Consider the following 20,891-nt stretch of genomic DNA (forward strand, 5'->3'; position numbering starts at 1 on the left):
AGAAAGATCATCCCTGCACAAAATTATTTCTCATTCAAAGACTCGCTATAATTATTTTGCGGATCAACTCGTGTTAGTCCGTACTCAATTTTAATTTGGACCAGAGTGAGAACTGACTTTCTACTAAGATAGGAATGAAAGTTGATAGAGGAAAAAAATTTTTGCCAGCTATGCAATAAGACAAATTTAAAGCCCTTAAAATATATTAGCAAAGAAAATTGAATTTCAAGGATGTTACAACAAAATGTTTAGGTAAATTTGTAAGATTTTTGATCAGAAAACGATAAAGCATGTGACATCAAGAGCAACCGATCTACAAATACAACCTTTATATGACGTGACGAAGTTGTTTTAATGAAATTCATTTTTGAATTATGTAGAATGTGATTGGCAATATATCTACTTAAATGTGAAAATTATGGATTCAATTAAAATAGTGTAAATACTGTAACGGTTCGTTACTTACAAAAATAAAAAGATTTAAAGTGTTGATTTTCGTGGTTTTATTTTTTCAACTAGAACGCATAAACAAATTGAACCCAATGTTTCATTCACTCGTTTCACACATATATCTGCCGTCGAAAACTGCCCTCAGTTCGCTTGATGAGATTTAATAATAAAATAATAACGTCGATTAAATCCTTCAGTAATGTTTTACTGCAAGTACACGAAGATGGTGCGACCTCTAACAGGGCCGCACCCAGCGAAAAACAGCGAGCCGCCGAAACGCGGCCTCGCCTGGCAGCGATCGACAGACGACTGGTGATCTCATGAACTCGTCTCCTCCACGCAGGGAGTAGACGTCACATGACCTCACCGACCAATCACACGCACGCTTCATTCACTCTACAGATATCAGCCAATCACAGAACAAGTTACAATACATGAAAAGATCTTTTACACACAGAACTCTGGGCTTCCCCTGATCTTTCTCTTTTCAATTTCACATCGAAATCGGGGAGTTCCATTCTCGTTCTCTCTCCCACACCGTGAGAGAGCAGTTATCACACATTTCCCATGCAGGGGGGGAATTACCGTCTTTATCTCGGTTGGCGGGGAAACACTGTTCCTTTCTCACTCCCACTTACAGGCCTCTCATGCCTCTCTTTCTAACCATCACACCAGCCCAGACACAGTACCGTGATTTATAATTATATTACAACACGTTAATAAAATTTAAGAACAATAATTATAATACGAATTACTTTACAAAATTAAACTTATTGAGAAAAAACCTGAAAAAGTAGGCCTAAACAGGTAAAAATCTAGTACAACGGCTCATTTGTGAATAATTACATAAAAAAAAGTAATGATTGAAAATGTCTAATAAAATACAAAATACCTTCTTAAAAACATAGCAAATGAAAATAACATATATAAGTATCCATAACGTCTGACTATACTGTCTCAGAACATACACACCACTCTAAAAACATTGACTTATTAATATTTACATATACAAAAAAGAAGTTTAAAAGAAAATTATTTAATTAGGAGGGCAGGGTTCTGCAATGCTACAATACATCACGACGTCTGGTGGATACGCTAGCCATGCTATCAACGTTAACTAATAAGCTCGGAGGAACAATAAAAAATAGATTCTGAGCTTTTTGCTACGTACTTGCTAGCTTAAAGAATTCCAGAAATCAAGTCAAAACGTATTTCAGCGTGAGACGGGCGTGATGTTGCATGTTTTGGAGGTGGGGGTCAGTCAGTGGCGGATCCAGGATTTTGGTTTGGGAGGGGCTTGACCCAGCTGAGGCTAGGCTTTATCAAGGCAAACACTAAAACAATAGTGGACGTAGATGCTTTTGGAGGGGGCTTGAGCCCCTTAGCCCCCCTTCTGGATCTGCTACTGGGGTCAGTTACCTGCAGGACGTTGTCCACCTCATCTCCGATGCGGGTGACGAGGTCGGAGACCTGGGCGGCGGTCAGGCTCATGGGACAGGTGTCGCATCGCCACTCTGTCTGATCGTCGAGCGGCAGAGCCGGCAGCTGGATCCCGCCACACGTGGCGCCGTCGCTGGTCGAAGAAAAAAATCAGTCCATCAGCTCACATGTACCAGTGCAGTCGTGCGAAAGTGCTCGGACGTTCAACCTGCGAACTTTGTGTGCATCTGACCTGTTGACCTACAGGTTTAGAGCTTTAGATGGTGAGCCGAACGTCCCGTGTTAGGTTCGTTGGTCGTGTCGGGGGAACTATTCACTCGTTGGAAAATTTATTTTCTGGGTCCCTTCACCTCTGTAACTGCAGAAGGCAACTGGCAACTATCGCAGAATCATCATCATCATCCAGCCACGCAATGGCCATCTCCTCGTGGTGATGGCTGTTGGAGAATCCAGCCTCCGGGCTGAATCACATCGTCACTTAGAGTACAATGGCCACGTGAAGTAAATTAAATAATGATTAAGAGAGAAAATAACAGTTTCTACAGTTTTGGTATATTGATGGTATCTAGGTATTTGATCCTGCTATACGAGCTGTTTCTCGTATCCCGATGACAGATCGTCTTCCTTCCTTGCACACCTGAAGTAGGACGGTCCTTTCAGCATTAAGTGTCACTTTATAGCTTTATACGTAATTTTAAGTAAAATATTTACATGATCATAAACATGCCCAGGAAGAAATGTGTAGAAAGAATTTATTATTGTGTGCAGTCATTTTTTCCTGATTAATACTGTCACACTCTCTTTGCCACCCCCCTTTCTACTTTAAGCTAGCAGATCCTTAAATCATGACATTGCCACCTTGCAGCAACACAAAAATTGTGACTCGTTTCGTGAGTAACTGCGTATTTCTGTCTCTGTGTATGTTTAACTTGGTCTTTTTGTCTGTATTTTTACAAGAACAAACCTGGAAATTATTTATCAGTTTTCACTTTGAATTAGTGGCCAAGTGAGAATTAAAAAGCATTTCAAAAAGGGCTGTAGAAAAAATTCAAAAAAATCCACACACACTGGAAGGTACATTTTCATAAACGAGCATTATTCCATGTTGTTATCGAACTACAGGAACAACCTCCCCCCTTCTCTGGTAGTTGCCACAGTCATAAATCAATATTCCACTGTCTATGAATAGATTATAGTTTTTAAGAATAAGAAAGATGAAACAGGGTTTTGCCCTGTATGCCCCAATTGATCTTGTAAGTGGCCACAGATTGTGTCTTCATTCTGAGTTCGTACAACTTCTTAATATCTTTGAATATATTGATCAAGGGCCCTTTAGTGTCCTTACATTTTAATACATGCCCTGAAAAATTTCTTAATAAAGGTTTTTTCAAGCTGCATGGGGGGGGGGGGGGGGGGGGGGAAACCCACACATTGTGTGGATCTCCTTTCTTTGTTTTTATTCTCTGGTAGCAAACAGTGTTTCATCGTTTCATCCTGCAATTAATTAAATGTTTCACAATGCTGTTTAGCTCCTAAACTACAATTTGTCCCTGCATTTATTATGTCTGTGGTGAAGCAGGGAGATTAATTTAAATTAATTTTCAGATAATAATTTTTCTTGGAACTATGAGCTAAAAATATATTTATTGATATTCGCGTGGATTCCAAGTCATTTAAATCCTTGAAAGGGCTACCTAAAAACCCCTTAGCTTTTTAACGTGTGCAATTTTCCTTCAAAGGCTGCTCAGAGTGTTTAACGTGCCAGATTTTATGACATACATCTCCTGATAGCGTGATAGGACAAAACTAACTCCACAGAGCCCCATAGAGCTATATTGAGATGGATATGCCATTTCATTGTGGCTTGGAGTTGTTGTATGTAGACTCGGAGGAAACCCCATCCCGTGTGGCGGGGCGGGAGACCCACCTGTCACCGGCGCGGGGCGCGAGGCACTTGATGGTGCTGAAGTGCGTGCCCAGCTCCGTGGGGTCGGCGCACCGCCGGCACCGGCAGTTGAAGTACTTGGTCGCCCGCAGGTGGTCCTGGCGGGCCTGAGTCCCCCACAGCACGTGCGTGTACATCGTGCTGATGTGCTCGCCCCTTCCCAACACACCCGCACCCCAAGGTAAGCACAGTAGCGTCTCACTACAAGTACCATATTTACCGCAGAAGGGTCACCCCTGTGTATAGGTAGCATCTATCATTGTGGACAAAAAAATTTTAACATTTTCACCTGAAGTATCACCCTCGAATATGGGTAGCACCGTAAATCTGTCTTCAGTCGAATACAAGTGAAGTCTTCATGAAATATGTCTCAGCGTATTCCCGCCTTAGAAACACCACATCAGTTCTTCGTCTCTCCCCTGTTCACCTTTCATGGGCCAAGAATACTATTTTTATACGTGTGTTCCCTTTATTTATTTTTTTAAATTTTTTTTTTTCCTAACCTAAATAGAACTAAAGTGTATTTGTTTGGGAGGGGTCTGAATTAAGTAAGACTCTAGATGCGTTCGAGGCTGAGGAGATAGATGTGATGATTCTGTACGGTGCCAGTTGGTGGACATTTACATGATGAGAAAGGGAGGAAGAACCATAAACATTTTCATTATCTGGCTGGTTTATTTTTAGATTTTCTCTTCTTACCAGATGCCAGTACAGCGGCAGATACATCTTAACAGTGCAGTTCATTATGTTTTACACGCACTGCTGAGATATTTCAATTAAACAATTCATACTTACTTGTAACATATTTATTAAAATCTAGCCCAGGCTAGCTATTTATGCACTTATTGAACCACTCAGTGCAATGTCAATTCCTTTTTTTTTACTCAAAATATAAAAAAATTGACAAGGATTGCATTACATGTTTTTAAACCAAAAATCTGCATAAAATGTGCTACCCATATAGGGTGTAAATATGGTAGAACTACATTCACACATCGAGAACTATTATCGCTTGCCTCCCTCCAAGGCAGTCAGGTTCAATTGCCAGTAGGGTCACACCTGGATTTTTTGCAAATGGGAAGCGTGACTGTTCTTGCCCTGAGCTATGGGTAGTCCTGTTTCCTCCACCAATACATTCCATCATTACTATGTCTCACCTTGTCTCTAATGAATTAAATTTATTAACTTACATGTCTAATGGTCAGTTCCACCATTCTGCTCTTCGATCCGCGATCCAATTATCTTAGCCCAAGAATTATCTATGGATCATTCCTCTAAATTTTGCGTCAACAAATACTGGGACTACACAATCTTCTTTCACATTAACTCAAGTTCAATCAAGTACAATCTGTGACAACAGACATAGCAGAAAAAATGTTAGGTGCATTTCTATTGGAGGGCTGGGAATGATGTTGAATGATTTGGTGGTTATGACACTCAGCTGCATTTATAACCTAGGTGTCGATGTCTTCTGAACTTTTTCAAGTTAGGTAATATTTGTGTGTAAGGGTTTACACATGTGTGTAGTTCTTGTACTGAACGTGTGAAAGGGTGCAGTTGAGGCATGTTCACCTGGCGATGTGCGTGGCGGCCGTGACGGTGATGCGGTACTGATGGGGGCCCGGGGCCAGCTCGAAGCTGTGCCGGGTGTTGGGCAGGCAGCTGTGCTCCAGGAGGCACGTGGCAGGGTACAAAGCGACCAGGACGGCGCCCCCCGGCTCCAACACGTCGAGTCCGTTCACGTCCAGCACCCCGAGGACGCGCCGGATGGTGCGCTTGGAGCAGTCCTCGAGCGCCGCCGTCCCGGCCGGGTAGTTTCCGAGCAGGAGGTCCGCTATCTCGCTGCCCTCCCTGCGGCAGGGTGGCGCCCCGACTCCGCTCAGCACACACCCTCGTTCCAGTCCTGCTCCGACCACCCTGATTTCTGTACAACATCACTCCAGGAAACTACTGGGCTGCTTCCTTACCAGTCGTCACGGCCGGTTCTTTCGCATATTTCTTTGAATTATCACCAGAGTGCACTGGTGCATTCATATCTTAAGATCCTGAACCCAATCTCCAATCACTCTGATTCACTCTATTTATTTTTAAATAATTTATTTTAGAAATTGTCTTTACAAACCATGACTTACAGTGTGACATGTATTCTAAATCGCCATTATTCTCAAATGTTTAGAAACGTAAAAAATGTGTTCTGTAATGTATACTTTAGGGAAAGTTTAACAATGATTTAAATGTCAAATGTGCCTTCAAAAAACTGAAAATTGCTGGAAAATGTAAAATTCAATAATGGTTAGAGACTTTGCGAATTGCCTGTCAACAACGGCAACACAGATGGATTTCCTGTGAAATGTTCATTATGTATTTAAAAATGGTCCGAGTGCGGTAAATGCACAGCCAGCATTGGTGTTGGTCACCTTTGAGGATGATTTCCAACAGTCGACAAGCTTTCAGATATCCTGCCCAGAATGCAAGTGAAAATATTTGTGTTTCATTACTCGCACGAAGATACAGACATGCATACTCGCGGGAATCATTCTAATTCTGCATGTGATTTATTTTTTTACACTTATTTGGAATTTGTGATTACATCACTGTGTCTCGTTTACCTTAATATCTATGCACCTGAACATACAGATCATTTATGTGACCAGTAATTAGGTAACTTGCTGACCTAAAAATGTTGATTCACTTCAACCTTGTTACATCAGCCCATGAATCACTTGTGCTCTGGTCCTCACACGGGTGACGCGCAAGGTCAGCTGGAAGTAAAATTGACGCAGTGCTCACATTTACGCTCCTGCTTGTGCCACAAAACTCTTAGCTCGTGCGCACGTACTTAGTGGCGGAACTAGGCAAACGTAACGTCTAGGGGCCACGGTGGCTCAGTGGTTCAGATCACTCGCTTTCCTCACCAAGGTGAGATCTGGTTTTGATTCTCGGCGGGATTTAGATTCTGGATTTTCCACTAGTGGGGGGAATGTGGCGGTAATTTCAGTGAGCTGGTGGGGTTCCTCGGGGCATTCCCATTCGTTCCGTCAATGCTCCATTTTCATTTTGTGACTCGGTTTTCAGTGACCCTCCCTCCTTGGTACTGAGTTGCTGTAGTAATCACTAACGTGTCGTACTGATGTGGCGAGGGACAGGGCTCCGATACCAACATCCTGACATTACTCTAACTCATGAGCATAGAGTCGGTGACTATGCAAGTGGTTCGAAGCTCATTATAATCTTCCAGATCCCACCACCTTAAGCCTCTGTGCACAATTGTGCGACAAACCCTGTAAAGTATGTGTATGGGCCTGGGCGAATACCGGTTTTTTTGATGCGAAGCGAATACCAAGTTGAATGTTTAAAATAATCTGTAAGTCAAGTAAATTTGTGAATATTTTTGCCCACAAGGCTGTATTACACTTATTTTTTATAAAATACTGTAATGAAGTAAAGTAATAATATTCTAACATTTGTAATGATTATATATAAACCATTTGGGCTTTATGTTTAACACCATTGTACAGCAATTAATAAAATATCAGTGAATAAAATTTGTGCATTCATAAAAGCAGATCTGGGTGCATCCTTGTGATTTTTTTTTAAGTAATCAACTTTATTCACGCAAAAAGAATATAACACAAAAAGTAATTAATTTAATATCATAAAAAATATGTGATTAACAATTTTTTTGTTTATTTCAAAACTAACAGTTCTTAGTCATTTTCAAGTGTTATGTGACGTACTAATAAATGGCATAAAATGTGTTGAACAATTTGTATTTATATTTTTAGTAAACAAAAAAAGGTACCCTATTATTTAAATAAATACTAAAATATAAAAAAAGGGGGTGTTGTCTGTAAAGTCGGTTTACGGCCGATAATTTTACGTGATAACGTCATAAGAAAACATTGATGAAAGATTGCATACTTTTTAATTTTCAAATATTATTTACAGTTATTGCAAATTGAATTTAAATAATATGTTTAAATATAATCACGAACAATTAGTTAAAAAGCCCGCCTTAACCTGTTTGATATTATAGAAGATTTTCTCGCACGGTGGTTGGCCGGTTCTTGCTCGCTTGGCTCAGGCGGAATGTGACAATTTTTCGTGCATGCAGCGTTCATTGATTTATAAGAAGTTATCACGTAAAAAAAAAAAACAGATTAAACACTTTATATTTATTACACACAGCACATTATTACGTTGGCCCTTTTATCAATATCTATTGGCGGCACTCTAAAAGAAAAAAAAATTTAATAATTTATTTTAGAAATTTTCTTTACAAACCATGACTTACCGTGTGACATGTATTCTAAATCGCCATTACTCTCAAATGTTTAGAAACGTAAAAAATGTGTTGTGTAAACGTATACTTTAGGGAAAGTTTAACCATGATTTAAATGTCAAATATGCCTTCAAAAAACTGAAAATTGCTGGAAAATGTAAAATTCAATAATGGTAATAGGGTTATTCACATAAATGTGGCCGATCATACCAATCTAAACAAATCAATACTTTAGTTATCATCTGCACTTGAGAAAATAAAAAAAAATTTCAATCTTTAAAAAAAATTCTGGCTTATAACTTAGAAGCAGGCATCTTAGGCATCCAGGGAGATAAGGGAGTTAGTCATTGCATCATTTGCTGGCCAATCCTCGAACAAAGCACACGATGCATGCATTGATAATCCCAGCATGACTACCGTATTTACTCGCATATAGGTCGCGGCAATTTTACCAGATTTGATGGGGGAAAAATGAAGTGCGACCTATATGTGAAGAAAAATTTTTTTTAAATTTTTGAGGAATTTTTTTTTGCAATACAGTAGAATCCCGTCGATGCAACCCCCCTCTGATGCGTCCATTCCGTTTATACGACCGTTTTTTGAGAAACCGTGAAAAATTTGAGCAGAGAAAGACGAAAATTTGAGTAAAATCAGCAGAAAAACAAGTCTGTTACACTTTGTTGGGCGCTGTGAGTTCACGTTTATCTTGGCTAGAGCTGTACTGTAAGCAGGCAGGCATACAAAAGACGGCTAAAAATAGATACTACCCCTCTAGACTGTACACGCGGCAGTGTCTAGCCGAGCTCGGCGCGTCCACTATCGCACGAAAAGCCACTGTGGTAGCTTCTGCGAGAGCATAAGAAACTCGTCCGGCCAGGCTGGCGGTAGCGGCGGCTTGACGTCATACGTGACGTGACGCTTACCTCTCCCATCCCCTGCTAATTCTTCAAGGCTCATCCCTCCCAGAGCCACAAACCATGTAAAAACACCCTCCCCCCCTTTTCTTCCAACTAACATTTCTACACATTCCCTCCCTTATTTCAACCTTCTGCGTGAGAAACTGTCAGCATCCTCCTCCCCTCCCACACAGCGTGCGACAAAAGCCAGGTTGTATAGTCCATTCTCGGTAAAATAAATATTTTTATGGGCCTGTACGACTGTCCTTCGCCGTTAATAAATACTTTATAAGTTTAAGTTATTATGATACAATTTGTTTATTAGTCACACAGCAGTTTCTGCTGAAAAATCACTAATACCTCGAATTTTATTGAATAGAAAAATTTATCAGGGCCGTAAATATACTTATTTTACTGCATAGTTACTTTTCCATCTGCATTCGAACGTGTTTTTTTTTCCTTTTTTTTTTTCACGCTGTGAATGGTCGTGGAAAAGATAATTGCTTGAGCTGTCAAAATAAACATCGCTGATGGCAAGGGCGGGAGCGCATCCTGTCGGTCTGTCGCTGTGATTATCTACTCCAAAAACATGTCACAGCATTTCAGGATAGCATTGTTCTTATATCTTTCGTTTATAGCCGAATGTTTTCTACCTGAATCACGCAAGTTCCTTCGCCACGTTTTAAACGAAGAAAACAACCAGCCGTACTCGCGTGACGTGAATTCACTTAGCGTGAGTATTTATCGGAACCCATAAAGAAAACCGCTGTAGATATAAAAAATCATAACAGGCCTTTTTTATTCGTAATTAAATTTACTACAACTTTTATTCTGTGCAGTTTTTCAATACAAAGCACTGTTTTCGAGTTATAGTCTACAATTAAGACATTTTAAGAAGTCAGGAATCTAGACTTCAATTTTCTATATTCGGTTATTACGAGTACTTGTTGTTACAACAATTTATCACGCCATTATCAGCTCTCGTAGTAGCGGAGTTTTACAGTACCCGTTAACTCTTTCGTGCACGGCGCGCCGGCCGTTCGCGTCTTTAAATTACCGGTGCAACCTATATGGGGTAAATCTTAAATACCAAATTCAAGACCTCAAATTATGGGTGCGATCTATATGCGAGTACATACTAGACGTATAGACTTCGGCCTGAAACGCACATAGGTCCCTTTTTTAGTTAGGTTTGGAAAATAATATCAGGAATTCAGTTGTTCATCGCCCTAGAAGACGGTTGAAACACGGCGAGCCGAAACATCTGGGACATTACTCACACAGACGTGGCCGCACCTAGTCAGAGACTCTGGCCACAAGAGCCTAATATTGTTGCATGTCAAAAATTTCCAGGTTTTTTGAAATCAAATTTTTTATGACTTCCCTGTCGGGACTCTGGGCTGGCTGCTCTGTCCACTCGACACGCGGGTGGCATGACGGGGGTGGGGGGTGGGGGGGGGGGGGGGTGCTGGCTTGCAGACTGGACTAATTCTTATGTAGTTTGTTTGTTCAGCCGCGTGAGAAATACACATGGGTTCGATTCAGACAGCAACCCGCAGTAGCAGGAGTGGAGGGGTCGCTGGTAGGCTTCACAACCGGGAAATCCCGGTCCCGAAAGTACCAGCAATTCCTGATGCTTTTTAAAGCTTTGCATCACATTCGAAGCTTCAATTAAAACGAAAACAGGTAGCACATTTACTGGCGAAATAAGATGGAATATTAAAAAACAGCTTTGAACTGATATTCTCAGTCGGATGTTTGGCACAGGCCTCGTGTCTGAAGACCTCGTCTGCGAAGAGAGTGTGCTGACCTGTAGGCGTCGGTGCCTGGGCCCCGCTTGTCCTCGTGGGACTCCATGCCGAGGAGCTGCTGCCACCTGGCGGGGCTCCTCCTCTGCAGCAGCAGGCAGCGGAGCGGGGGTGACGACCTCGTAGCGCTGGCTCTGGCGCAGTAGCGTCTCCTGCAGCTGGCGGCGCGGCACGGACCGCAGCACGGCGCACTCCGCGGTGTGGGCCTTCGCAAGGGCGTCGCAAGAATATATATATTTTTTTTTTGGTGGGTGGGGGGGGGGACTTCAATTGATTTAGTTGTTTGAGGACCATCCATCCCCCAGGGGTCCTCCCCTGGGGAAAATTTGGTTTGAAGGTGCAAAAAAAGTGGTTTTTAGGCAGTTTTTCTTTCCTAAATATTTTAATTATAGTTTGTTGCAATATATATAATTTATTTTTTATAAAAAAAATATTTTCAGAGAAATTTTTTTTGTAAAAACACAGTTAACATATCTGCGGGTGCTATATCCACACAAAATCATTAATTTAAAAACCAGGAGGAACTACAGAACTTCGAAACTAAACATGTTATTGGAGGGGACGAAATTGAAGACTTTTATTATTGGGGGGGACGTTTCCCCCCCCCCTCCCCCACCGGTCCCCCCCCCCCCCCCCTCGGTTGCGACGCCCATGGGCCTTCGCACGGTCGCGCCAACATTCGCAGGTGTTTGCTTACGGCTGTGCTCTCCAGGATCACGGTGGGCTCCGAACCACTTGGGAACCGACCCGTTGCTCGCAAGTTTGCGACGTGCCCGGGTGCTGGGTTCAATCCCGCAACCTCCGCCGCGAGACGCTCCAGAGAACATGAAAATCCAGGGCCATGTTCATCATCATTTCGTTTCAGAAAATTGTTGGACATATTGATGATGTACCTACAGAAGTTATGCATAATGACGAAGGTACAGACTTTCAAAAGTTATGTAACACAAAAAAAAAAATACTGACAAAACACTACCAAACCTTCCTTAGGAAACCTTTTTATGCCACTTACTCCCAATGTAGTCGAAAACACGTGAGATTTTTGTTTTTGGTTGTTTTTTTTTTGTGCCCAGTCTGTTTTAGCGTGTGTATGGAGCTGGGTGGCGTGGTAAGACTTTGGACTCACATTTCAGAGGTCCTGGGTTCGAATTCCAGTTCTGGCATCTTGATTTCAGTTTTCCCTCTGGTTTCATGAAACCACACCGGGAAAATGTTCGGGATGGTTCTTTGCTACACGATAGGCCTTAGTGGACTTAATCTGATATGCAATGTTCATGGCCATTTCTGAGGATTTGCTGTCGACAAGATGTCGTACACGAAAGAATGAATATTTCATCCATGCATCTTTTTTTTTATGAGAAAAAAAAGAAATGGTGGAGGGAGGGAGGGAGGGGAAACAAACATCTATGCATTATTGTAAAGCAGTGTTGTTTAGCTTTAAATAATGTACTGAATAATTTTTGTAGAGCTTTGTACATATGTTTATAAGTATGGAGTGATAAGTTCATGCAGTAGTGAGCTCTGGCCAGCGACGAACGCCGCACCTTGCCGTCGGCGGGGCAGTCCGGCCCGCACACGGGCCACAGGCACCGCGGGCAGCGGAACTCCGAGTCCGGCCGCACCGGCCGGTGGCACCCGAGGCACACGCCGCTGCCCCCCTCCTGGTCCCGCGGCAGGGAGTGGTGCTTGGGGCCGATCACCAGCGGGGCTTCCCTCAGGACGAGGTCACCGGGCCGCAGGTCGCGGGTGGCGACGAGGTGCCGGCCCAGCTCCGGGCTCGACTCCTCCTGCCGGGCCGAAACAAGCACAGTGCACCGCCTCGCCTCGCCTTGAACGTTTCAACTAGCGAAATCAATCACACTAGTATTACAAATGTGAATGTTGGTGAGCGAGTGTGTGTTTTGGTTACTCAGTCACACACCCGAACCGACCCACAGGCCACATATTACTATGAAATTCAATCCCTAATAGAGGTGTAAAAGTAACGAAAAAAAAGCGTACCCGAATGTATTCGTTACTATAACAATTAGTACTCATTACTATCGTATCGTTACGTTACTCGTTACTTCTGATACCGCATAACATGCTATGTTATGTTGCAGCAACGAATCGAGTCGTATTGCGTACGCGTACAGTATGACGTCGCGTAAATAATAATAAATAGAATATAAACAATTATCAATATTTGATAATCAACAGTTTTTGTTAACCAAGAAACAATTAAATCTCATTAGAGCCGTTTTATTATATTATCTCTTTTAAGATAAAAACAAAAAAAAAAACGTGAAAATACGCGATAATAAAAAACAAAAACATACATATTTCTAATTTGTAAAAAATACTTTCTTATAAACAGTAAAAAACTTGGACGACGAATTTCTAAATTATACTTTACTTAATAAACAAACATCGTTCTTTGTAACGTAAATTCATCGAATATGCGTGCACATTCGTAAAACAACGAAAAATGTGAGTAACGAAATCCAGCCGTGTGTAACGTTACGTTATTCGTTACTAGATGTCGCACCCGTTACTCAGTACCAATACATACGGTTTGCTACAGCTCTAATCCCTAATGTAGTTAATATGGGATGATTTCAGTTTTATAACAGAAAATCACAGGTCATAGACATACAAACAGTTAGTGTGTGTCATTTCTCTATGTCCACCACGTGGTCATGTAGTAAGGTCTGGCCACTTCATATCCTTCTCCTGGATGAGACCCGTCCGCTTGGTGGAGCTTGCAGCGGCTAGCGAACTAACGGCGCTAGTAACGGCTTAGTTTTGAACTTTGTCAATAGATGGCATTGCCTTGAATTCGAAAAATGCTATCTTTTGGCATGTCCGACACAAATGAAGCTGAAGATTGGCATCCATGTTTCGCTGATGCGTATCCTTAATGCACCGAGATTGTGCAATCAACGGGACTTAAGAAAAAAAATTTCCCATCTTTAAAATGTGATGTTCCTTATAATATGTTGTGTTTAGCCCAGGTAACACCGGGTACTTCAAATAGTTTGATATGTTTTTACTTAGTGATGGGCAATATGGATAAACTCGGATACCTTTTCAAATACCAATACATTTCTTTAACAGATCTGTAACCGATAGCTATAGGGAACCAATTCAATACTTTGTGTAAATAATAACAGTGAAAGACTCCGGAAATTCAATATTTGTAAGTAATAAGTCAGTACCTTAATATGTAACACTCTTTAGTAAAAGGATTTTTAGTATATTGCTTAAAAAAGTATTTACAGCATAAAATGTGTGGATAGCCAACACACTTTATGCTTTTGTCAATTAACAAATTACAAAAATATCGGAGTAAATGCCTACAGAACTGTAAACAGGTAAGTAGAGAAGATATGAGACTCCTGAATGGATGAAATAGTACTTTTTCATGTGTATCATTTTTTTTAAGTATTGGTTGGAAATTATTACATTGGAAAAAAAAAACCATTACATTGGAACATCACTGATTTTAGCATCTTTTTAAAATTTCAAAACAGGAGATTTATGTGCTACTATTCTTCTAATTTTATTTTCTGTTCGTTTATAACGGTAGATCATTATTTAACAAATATGACACTAAAAATTTTCTTTATTCATATCACACCAAATATAATTTTATTCAGAGTGTGAAACTTTATGCATTTTTACAATAAAATAATTTGAAATAAGTAGAATACAAATAACTAAGCAGGCAATTGTTTGAAAAATTTACCAACATCACTAATGTAAAAATGAGTTAATAAAAAAAACAAAATAAAACAATATAAAAAAATTTTCTCTATCAATTTGGTTCATTCATTTTGGTACTAAAATCTGATTCAATGAATGTTATTTTTATTTAACTAAATACATTGAAAAAGAATTAGATTTTTCTATATTTTGTTAATTCTGGTTAAAATGTGGAATGATTTAAGTTGTATTGCAGTGCCGGATGGTGTGTTAACCTCCATTCCACTGATGGTACTATTGAAAATAATGACTTGAATTTGGTGTTATTTCAGTTTTATTGCAATTCACCATAAAGTCTTATCCATTACTATACCTTTATGAAAGTTGATATTTAATGATCACTGGATGAATTTTCAATGATGGTGTCAACCAGTATTCTAAACTATCGATTCCAAAATTTTCTGAAAATAATACCTGAAATTTATAAATAAAAACAATTTATGATCGTATATAATCCTGCAAGTATAAAAAAAAAGTGTATGACAACATTTAACAGTAACATGCTTACAAATATGTCAACCTTGAATGTAAAGCAATTTTATTTATAATAATATTTAAAAAGTAAAGATTATAAAAAAAAACTACTTTACCATAAGGCAATTTAGAATGTAAGGTGATCTTTAATGAAATTGTAGATTAACTTATAATTTATGTACATAATTGAGTTAATTTTATAAGATTTTCCTTTTTTCTTTCAGTGCAGAATGTTTACATAATTTTGTATTCTTAATGTGTTTTTAATCTCAATATTTCCATATGCCTAATTCATTAAATGTTTTTTATTGCCAAAAAACAAAATTCTCGAAAAGTTATAAAGATTTTCAACTACATAAATGAGTAAAAAAAGCAAACAATAAAACATCAATAATTTATAGCTGAGTGCATTTTTATAGTCTGCATCAGAATCTGGAATGTAGCAAGGATTTTATTTTCGGGAGAGGTATTCACATTTGTTTGCAATTCTGTTTTATTGCACAGTATTTGAATTCGAAGTATGATAACAAAATTAAAGGCTACCTCAGTTTCTTGGCATGCGTGGTTATGCACATATGCTTCGGTGAAGCAGAACCTCCAGAGCTGTAGTTGACTCCAAACAAAACGGGTGCACAGAGTGGCAAAATCGTTGGGACAGAAGGGGAGGGGAGCCCCAGTTGAGTTTCGAGATTTTTTTAATGCTAAGGTTTCACCTGATGGGATGAATTGTTAATAGAATTTATGAGAAACCTTACAAGAAATGTTTACAGTTATGGCCACAATTAAATTTACAGTCTTTATTTATTGATTTTTTTTAATTGTGGGGTTTAAAATGTTGTACATTAGATGTTAGAGAGGGACCACGACAAAATTATTTGTCTCCGGGCCCTTAGTTTCTCTCAATGGCCCCCGCTGCATCACCAGCAATCACTGCCACAGAGCATGTTTAAACAGTGTTCGTACGCCTCCTTAATATCCTGAAGTCCTGCATTTGTCTTTAATTAAGTAAGGGCCTTTAAAAGTCTTCAGATTTCACTAAGCGTATATCCTTAAAATATTTTTTTAATAAAGACTGATAGTTTATAAGTAATGGATAAATGTGGGTATTTTGTTCAGGGTTCGTACGGTCCTGGAATGTCCTGGAACTTTTACCATGTCCTTAAAAGGTCTTGAAAAGTCCTTGAATTCAATCCAGTCCTTGGAAAGTCCTTGAATTTTCAGGTAACATAATATTCCAGTTAGTTTCCCATCGTTAAAATCCTAGCTTAGGAATACAAAACCATAATTTGTTTCTTATTTCTAGAATATAATTTGCTTGACGTGAACAGACGATAACCGAGTGAATTTTCGTAAAAAAAAAAAAATGGATTTGGGAATTTCTCGTGTTCTATTGGCAACGACATTTATCGGTTATGGTGCGTAATAATGCTTTGCGTAACTGTGTTATTGGATATAGTTTGGTACACAAGAGTAAATGTGGTATCGCGTGGTAGTTGTGGTATCGATTTTTAAAATATGCAGGATAAATATGGTATAGTATGGTAAATGTGGTACAAACAAAAGAAGTTAGATGCAAGATGGTGGTTTTGCTTTGTACTTTTTCCGGATTTACATGCTTCTGTAATTGTATGGCATTGTCGGAGTGATTGGAAAGGGAAAAGTGTTATTTCTAGAAATGTTTTAATATCAGTTCCGACTTCGTTTTTAGTTTATACTTCCTACGAGTTGCGAAAAGATTTTTTTTGCCGGCTTTGATATTTGCATCAAATAGCCTATTTGTTTGCATTTTGATTTAATTTTTGCGGCTGTCGTATGTAAAAACTACATTTTTTCACACTTTCTCTTATTATTTTCCTTCAACGTGTTTGATACTGCTTTTGGTGTTTTTATGTACCTATGCAACTTGAGAGATACTGTTAAAATTTTTTCTCAAAATGCCTGGAAACTGTACTTTTAACGATTTGTGGTTACGTAACCCAAAATTCAGTAAATGGCTACAAAAAACGACTGACAGAAAGAAAGCCAAATGTGTTTTATGTAGTAGTGTTTTCGATATCAGTAACATGGGTGTATCGGCGTTAACGAGTCATATGGGTGGGAAGAAACATGTCGCTCTGGCAAGTGAGAAGCCAAAACTTGGAATATTATTACTTATTATTAACCTGCAATTGGGCTTTCACCCGGTGGCAGGAACTCCCACTCACTCCCCTCTCCCCCCCCCCTCCATCAGCTTTCTCCTCAGCTCCCTCCCATCCCTGACCTCCACCATTTCCTCCTCCAGCCCATTCCACTCCCTCCCCGTCCTCACCAGGAAGGTGTTCCGCCCTCTCTCTGTCCGCCTCCACACCCTCTGGAGCTTACATCTGTGGTCTCTTCGTCCTCTGTACTCCCCTCTATGTACTTTGCTTCCCAATTGCCCCCATCCCCCTTCAGCACCTTGAACATCCTGACCAACCTTTCCACTCTTCTTCTCCTCTGTAACGTTTCCCACCCCAACTCCTTAATCATTTCCGTTGGGCTATGCAGTTTCCCATCCTGCCCCTCCCTCCTTCTCCACATTCCCATCACCCACCTAGCCGCTCTGCGCTGTACCCCTTCCAGCTCCTTCACCTCAGTCACCAGGTAGGGGTCCCAGACCGCCGCCGCATACTCCAACATTGGCCTGACCAATGTGGAGTATGCCTTCTCCTTTGTCCTCCTCCCAGCTCCCTGCAGGGTCCTACCAAGCAACCCCAGCGCCTGCCTTCCCCTCCTGACCACCCCCTCTATGTGCTCCGCCCATCCTAGGTCATTTTTCAGTGTCACCCCCAGGTACTTATATCCTGCTGCCTCTCTTATCTCCTGCCCCTTCCAGTAATATACATTTCGTGTGACTTTCCTCCTCTTTGTAAATCTGACAACTTTTGTCTTACCAACATTCAAGGACATTCCATTTTTCTCCGTCCATTGCTCCAACCTTATCAAGTCCTCTGCTAAACATCCCCCTTCCCCCACAACCTCATACACTACACAGTCATCTGCAAATAGCCTCCATCTGGCTTTCATGCCCTCCCCCAGATCGTTTATCATAATTGTGAACAACAGAGGCCCCAGCACACTCCCCTGTGGCACCCCCGACGTCACTTCCCCCTCCTCGGAGCTTTCCTCACCCACTCTCACTCTTTGTCTTCTATTCCTCAGGAAATCACCCACCCAGTTTACCACCCTTCCATCCCTCACCAGCAACTCAACCTTTTCCATTAACCTCCTATGGGGGACCTTATCAAACGCCTTTTCAAAATCTATAAAGATTGCATCTATCTGCTTCCCCCCGTCCACCAAGTATATCTCGGTGGTAAACAGCCTTCACAAGATGGCCAATCTACAAGTTTAGCAGTCGTGAAACCAGATATCCAGAATTCTCAAGATCAGCAGGTAGGCCTGATTAGTTCTTTTATTACTGGCCAGGACACTTTAAAAGCAGAAATTCTGTGGGCCCTTGTTCAGACAAATGTTTCCTGATAGCAGTGTTGCCAAAGGCTTTTCGTTGGGAGAAACAAAGTGTGCCTATATGTGTTGTTTTGGGATAGCACCTTATTTTAGGTCCTTACTCATGGAAAAAATTCGAAAGGAAGATTCGTATGTTCTGCTTTTTGACGAGAGTGTTAACCGAAAACTTCATCAGAAGCAATTGGATTACCATATTAGATATTGGGATACCGACAAAGTCGTCTCATGCTATATGCACTCTAGTTTCTTGGGACATGCAACTGCAGAAGACATGTTTAGTTCGTATGAAAAACTCAGTTCTGAAATTTTTCTTCCCAGCATGCCTTTACTGCAGCTCTCCATGGATGGTCCAAATGTCAATTGGAAATTTTACGACATGGTTTGTGATCAACTGAAGAAAGACACAAATAAAACAGTGATACAAACTGGCAGTTGTGGGTTACACATAAGTACTTCATGGTGCATTTAAGTATGGATCAGTTTCATCTACCTGGGATGTGGAGAGAATTTTGTCAAGTATGTATTATCTTTTTAAGGACTCTCCAGCTAGGAGGGAAGATTATGTGAATGTGACCAGTAGTACTCTTTTTCCTTTAAAATTTTGTGCTGTTAGGTGGATAGAGAATTCGATAGTTGCAGCTCGTGCTATTGAAATGTGGCCTCATATGCTCAAGTATGTAAAGTCTGTAACAGACAAAAATGTTCCCAACCCCAACACCAAATCTTTCATGGCCATCAAAGAAGCGGCAGCTGACCCACTCACGCCTGTAAAACTGCTAGTATTTCAGTCAATTGCCAAAGAAGTGGAACCATTTTTGATAGCATATCAAACTGATAAGCCAGTTCTGCCATTTTTAGGGAAAGATATGTTGAAATTGCTGCGAAGCCTAATGGAAAGGTTTATCAAAGATGATGATATGAAGAATGCAAATTCTTGTGGCAAACTTGTCAGAGTTGAAGTTGCAAAGAAAGAAAACCATTTGCCAGCAACCAAAGTCTATTTAGGATTTGCTGCAGAAAATAGAGTAAAAGATTTGGTTCACAAGAATGTAAGCAAGGATCGTGACATTATACAGTTACGAATGGAATGTCGTGATTTTCTCTTGGAAATTGTGAAAAAGTTGTTGAACAAGTGTCCTTTACAATATTCTGTTGTTAGGAACCTCAGTTGTTTGGACCCTAGAGAAATGAATGACCAAAAAATTTGCACTACCCGGTTTTCATTAGTATTGAAAATTTTGGTAGATGCAGGGCGAGTTGAAACAGACTGCGATGCATTACTTTCAGCTTACAAAGATTTTATTCTGGAGTTTGGTTCGTCATCACAGTTTCGAAATTTCAAACCTGAAGCTGACCGTTTGGATTCATTGTTATTTGGTAGTGCAAACTCTAGTTCCAACTACGTAGGATTATGGTGTGTGATGAAAATGCTGCTGATTTTGTCACATGGACAAGCCTCTGTTGAGAGAGGTTTCTCAGTTAACAGGCAAATTGAAGTAGAAAACATGCATGACCGTACAGTAATTTCGCAGAGAATCATTTGTCAGCATGTTACATCTGTCGGTGGTGTCTCAAATGTAAACATTACAAATGATCTGATAGCTTCAGCAGCAAGCGCACGCCAAAAATGGCAAAGCTTTTTGGAAGAGAAAAGGCGCAAGAAAGAAACAGAACAGCAGAAGTTAAAACGAAAAAATATCACAGATGAAATAGATGAACTCAAGACCAAGAAACAAAGAATCGAAGCAGATATTTGTGAACTCACAAAATCAGCTGATAGGTTCTCTGAACAGGCGGAAGCAACCGGTAGTTTAACCATGGTGTCAAAGTCCAACAGCCTTAGAAGAACAGCCAAAGAAAAATCTGCATCCCTTGCTGAAGTAAACAGACAGTTATGTGAGAAGTTAGAAGAATATAAAAATCAGTAAGGTATTGTGTGAATGTTACGTAGGTTTTTAGGTAGGGATTAAATTCAGTAGAAAAACATACTTAACATACTAAAAATACAAAAGCAGAAATAGAAATGTTGCGAAACTAAACTTAATTTGACTTACTTAAGTAAAAATTTGATGTAGCTAATATAATTTATTTTTACTGTGGTCCTTGAAAAATTATTGTACAGTCCTTGAAAAGTCCTTGGAAAGTCCTTGAAAGTTAATTGTAAGTTCCTGTAAGAACCCTGTTTGTTGTTTGTTTCCGACTTGGTAAAAAACAATGCTTTGCACAGTTAAGTTGGCGAATTTCAGGCCACGTGAATATATTTCATGTAAAAAAAACTTTTGAATTTATTTTTTTGTGTTTTGTTTCTCACCTTTAAACTAAAAAAAGTTGCATTTTACTATATAGCTTTGAAGTTATGAAGT

General features: G+C 40.1%; 1 protein-coding gene across 1 annotated transcript in view; it reads right to left on the minus strand.

Moving 5' to 3' along the window:
- LOC134534863 (SET domain-containing protein SmydA-8-like) overlaps positions 1–20,891 on the minus strand; it is a 28,874-nt gene that overhangs the window by 3,348 nt on the left and 4,635 nt on the right. The window contains 6 exon segments of the mRNA XM_063373505.1: positions 1,870–2,023; positions 3,818–3,991; positions 5,408–5,686; positions 10,824–10,943; positions 10,945–11,027; positions 12,366–12,608. Of these exon segments, the coding sequence (XP_063229575.1) occupies positions 1,870–2,023; positions 3,818–3,991; positions 5,408–5,686; positions 10,824–10,943; positions 10,945–11,027; positions 12,366–12,608 (1,053 nt within the window).

Source organism: Bacillus rossius, chromosome 8 (assembly GCF_032445375.1).
Source record: "Bacillus rossius redtenbacheri isolate Brsri chromosome 8, Brsri_v3, whole genome shotgun sequence".
Lineage (NCBI taxonomy): Eukaryota > Metazoa > Arthropoda > Insecta > Phasmatodea > Bacillidae > Bacillus > Bacillus rossius.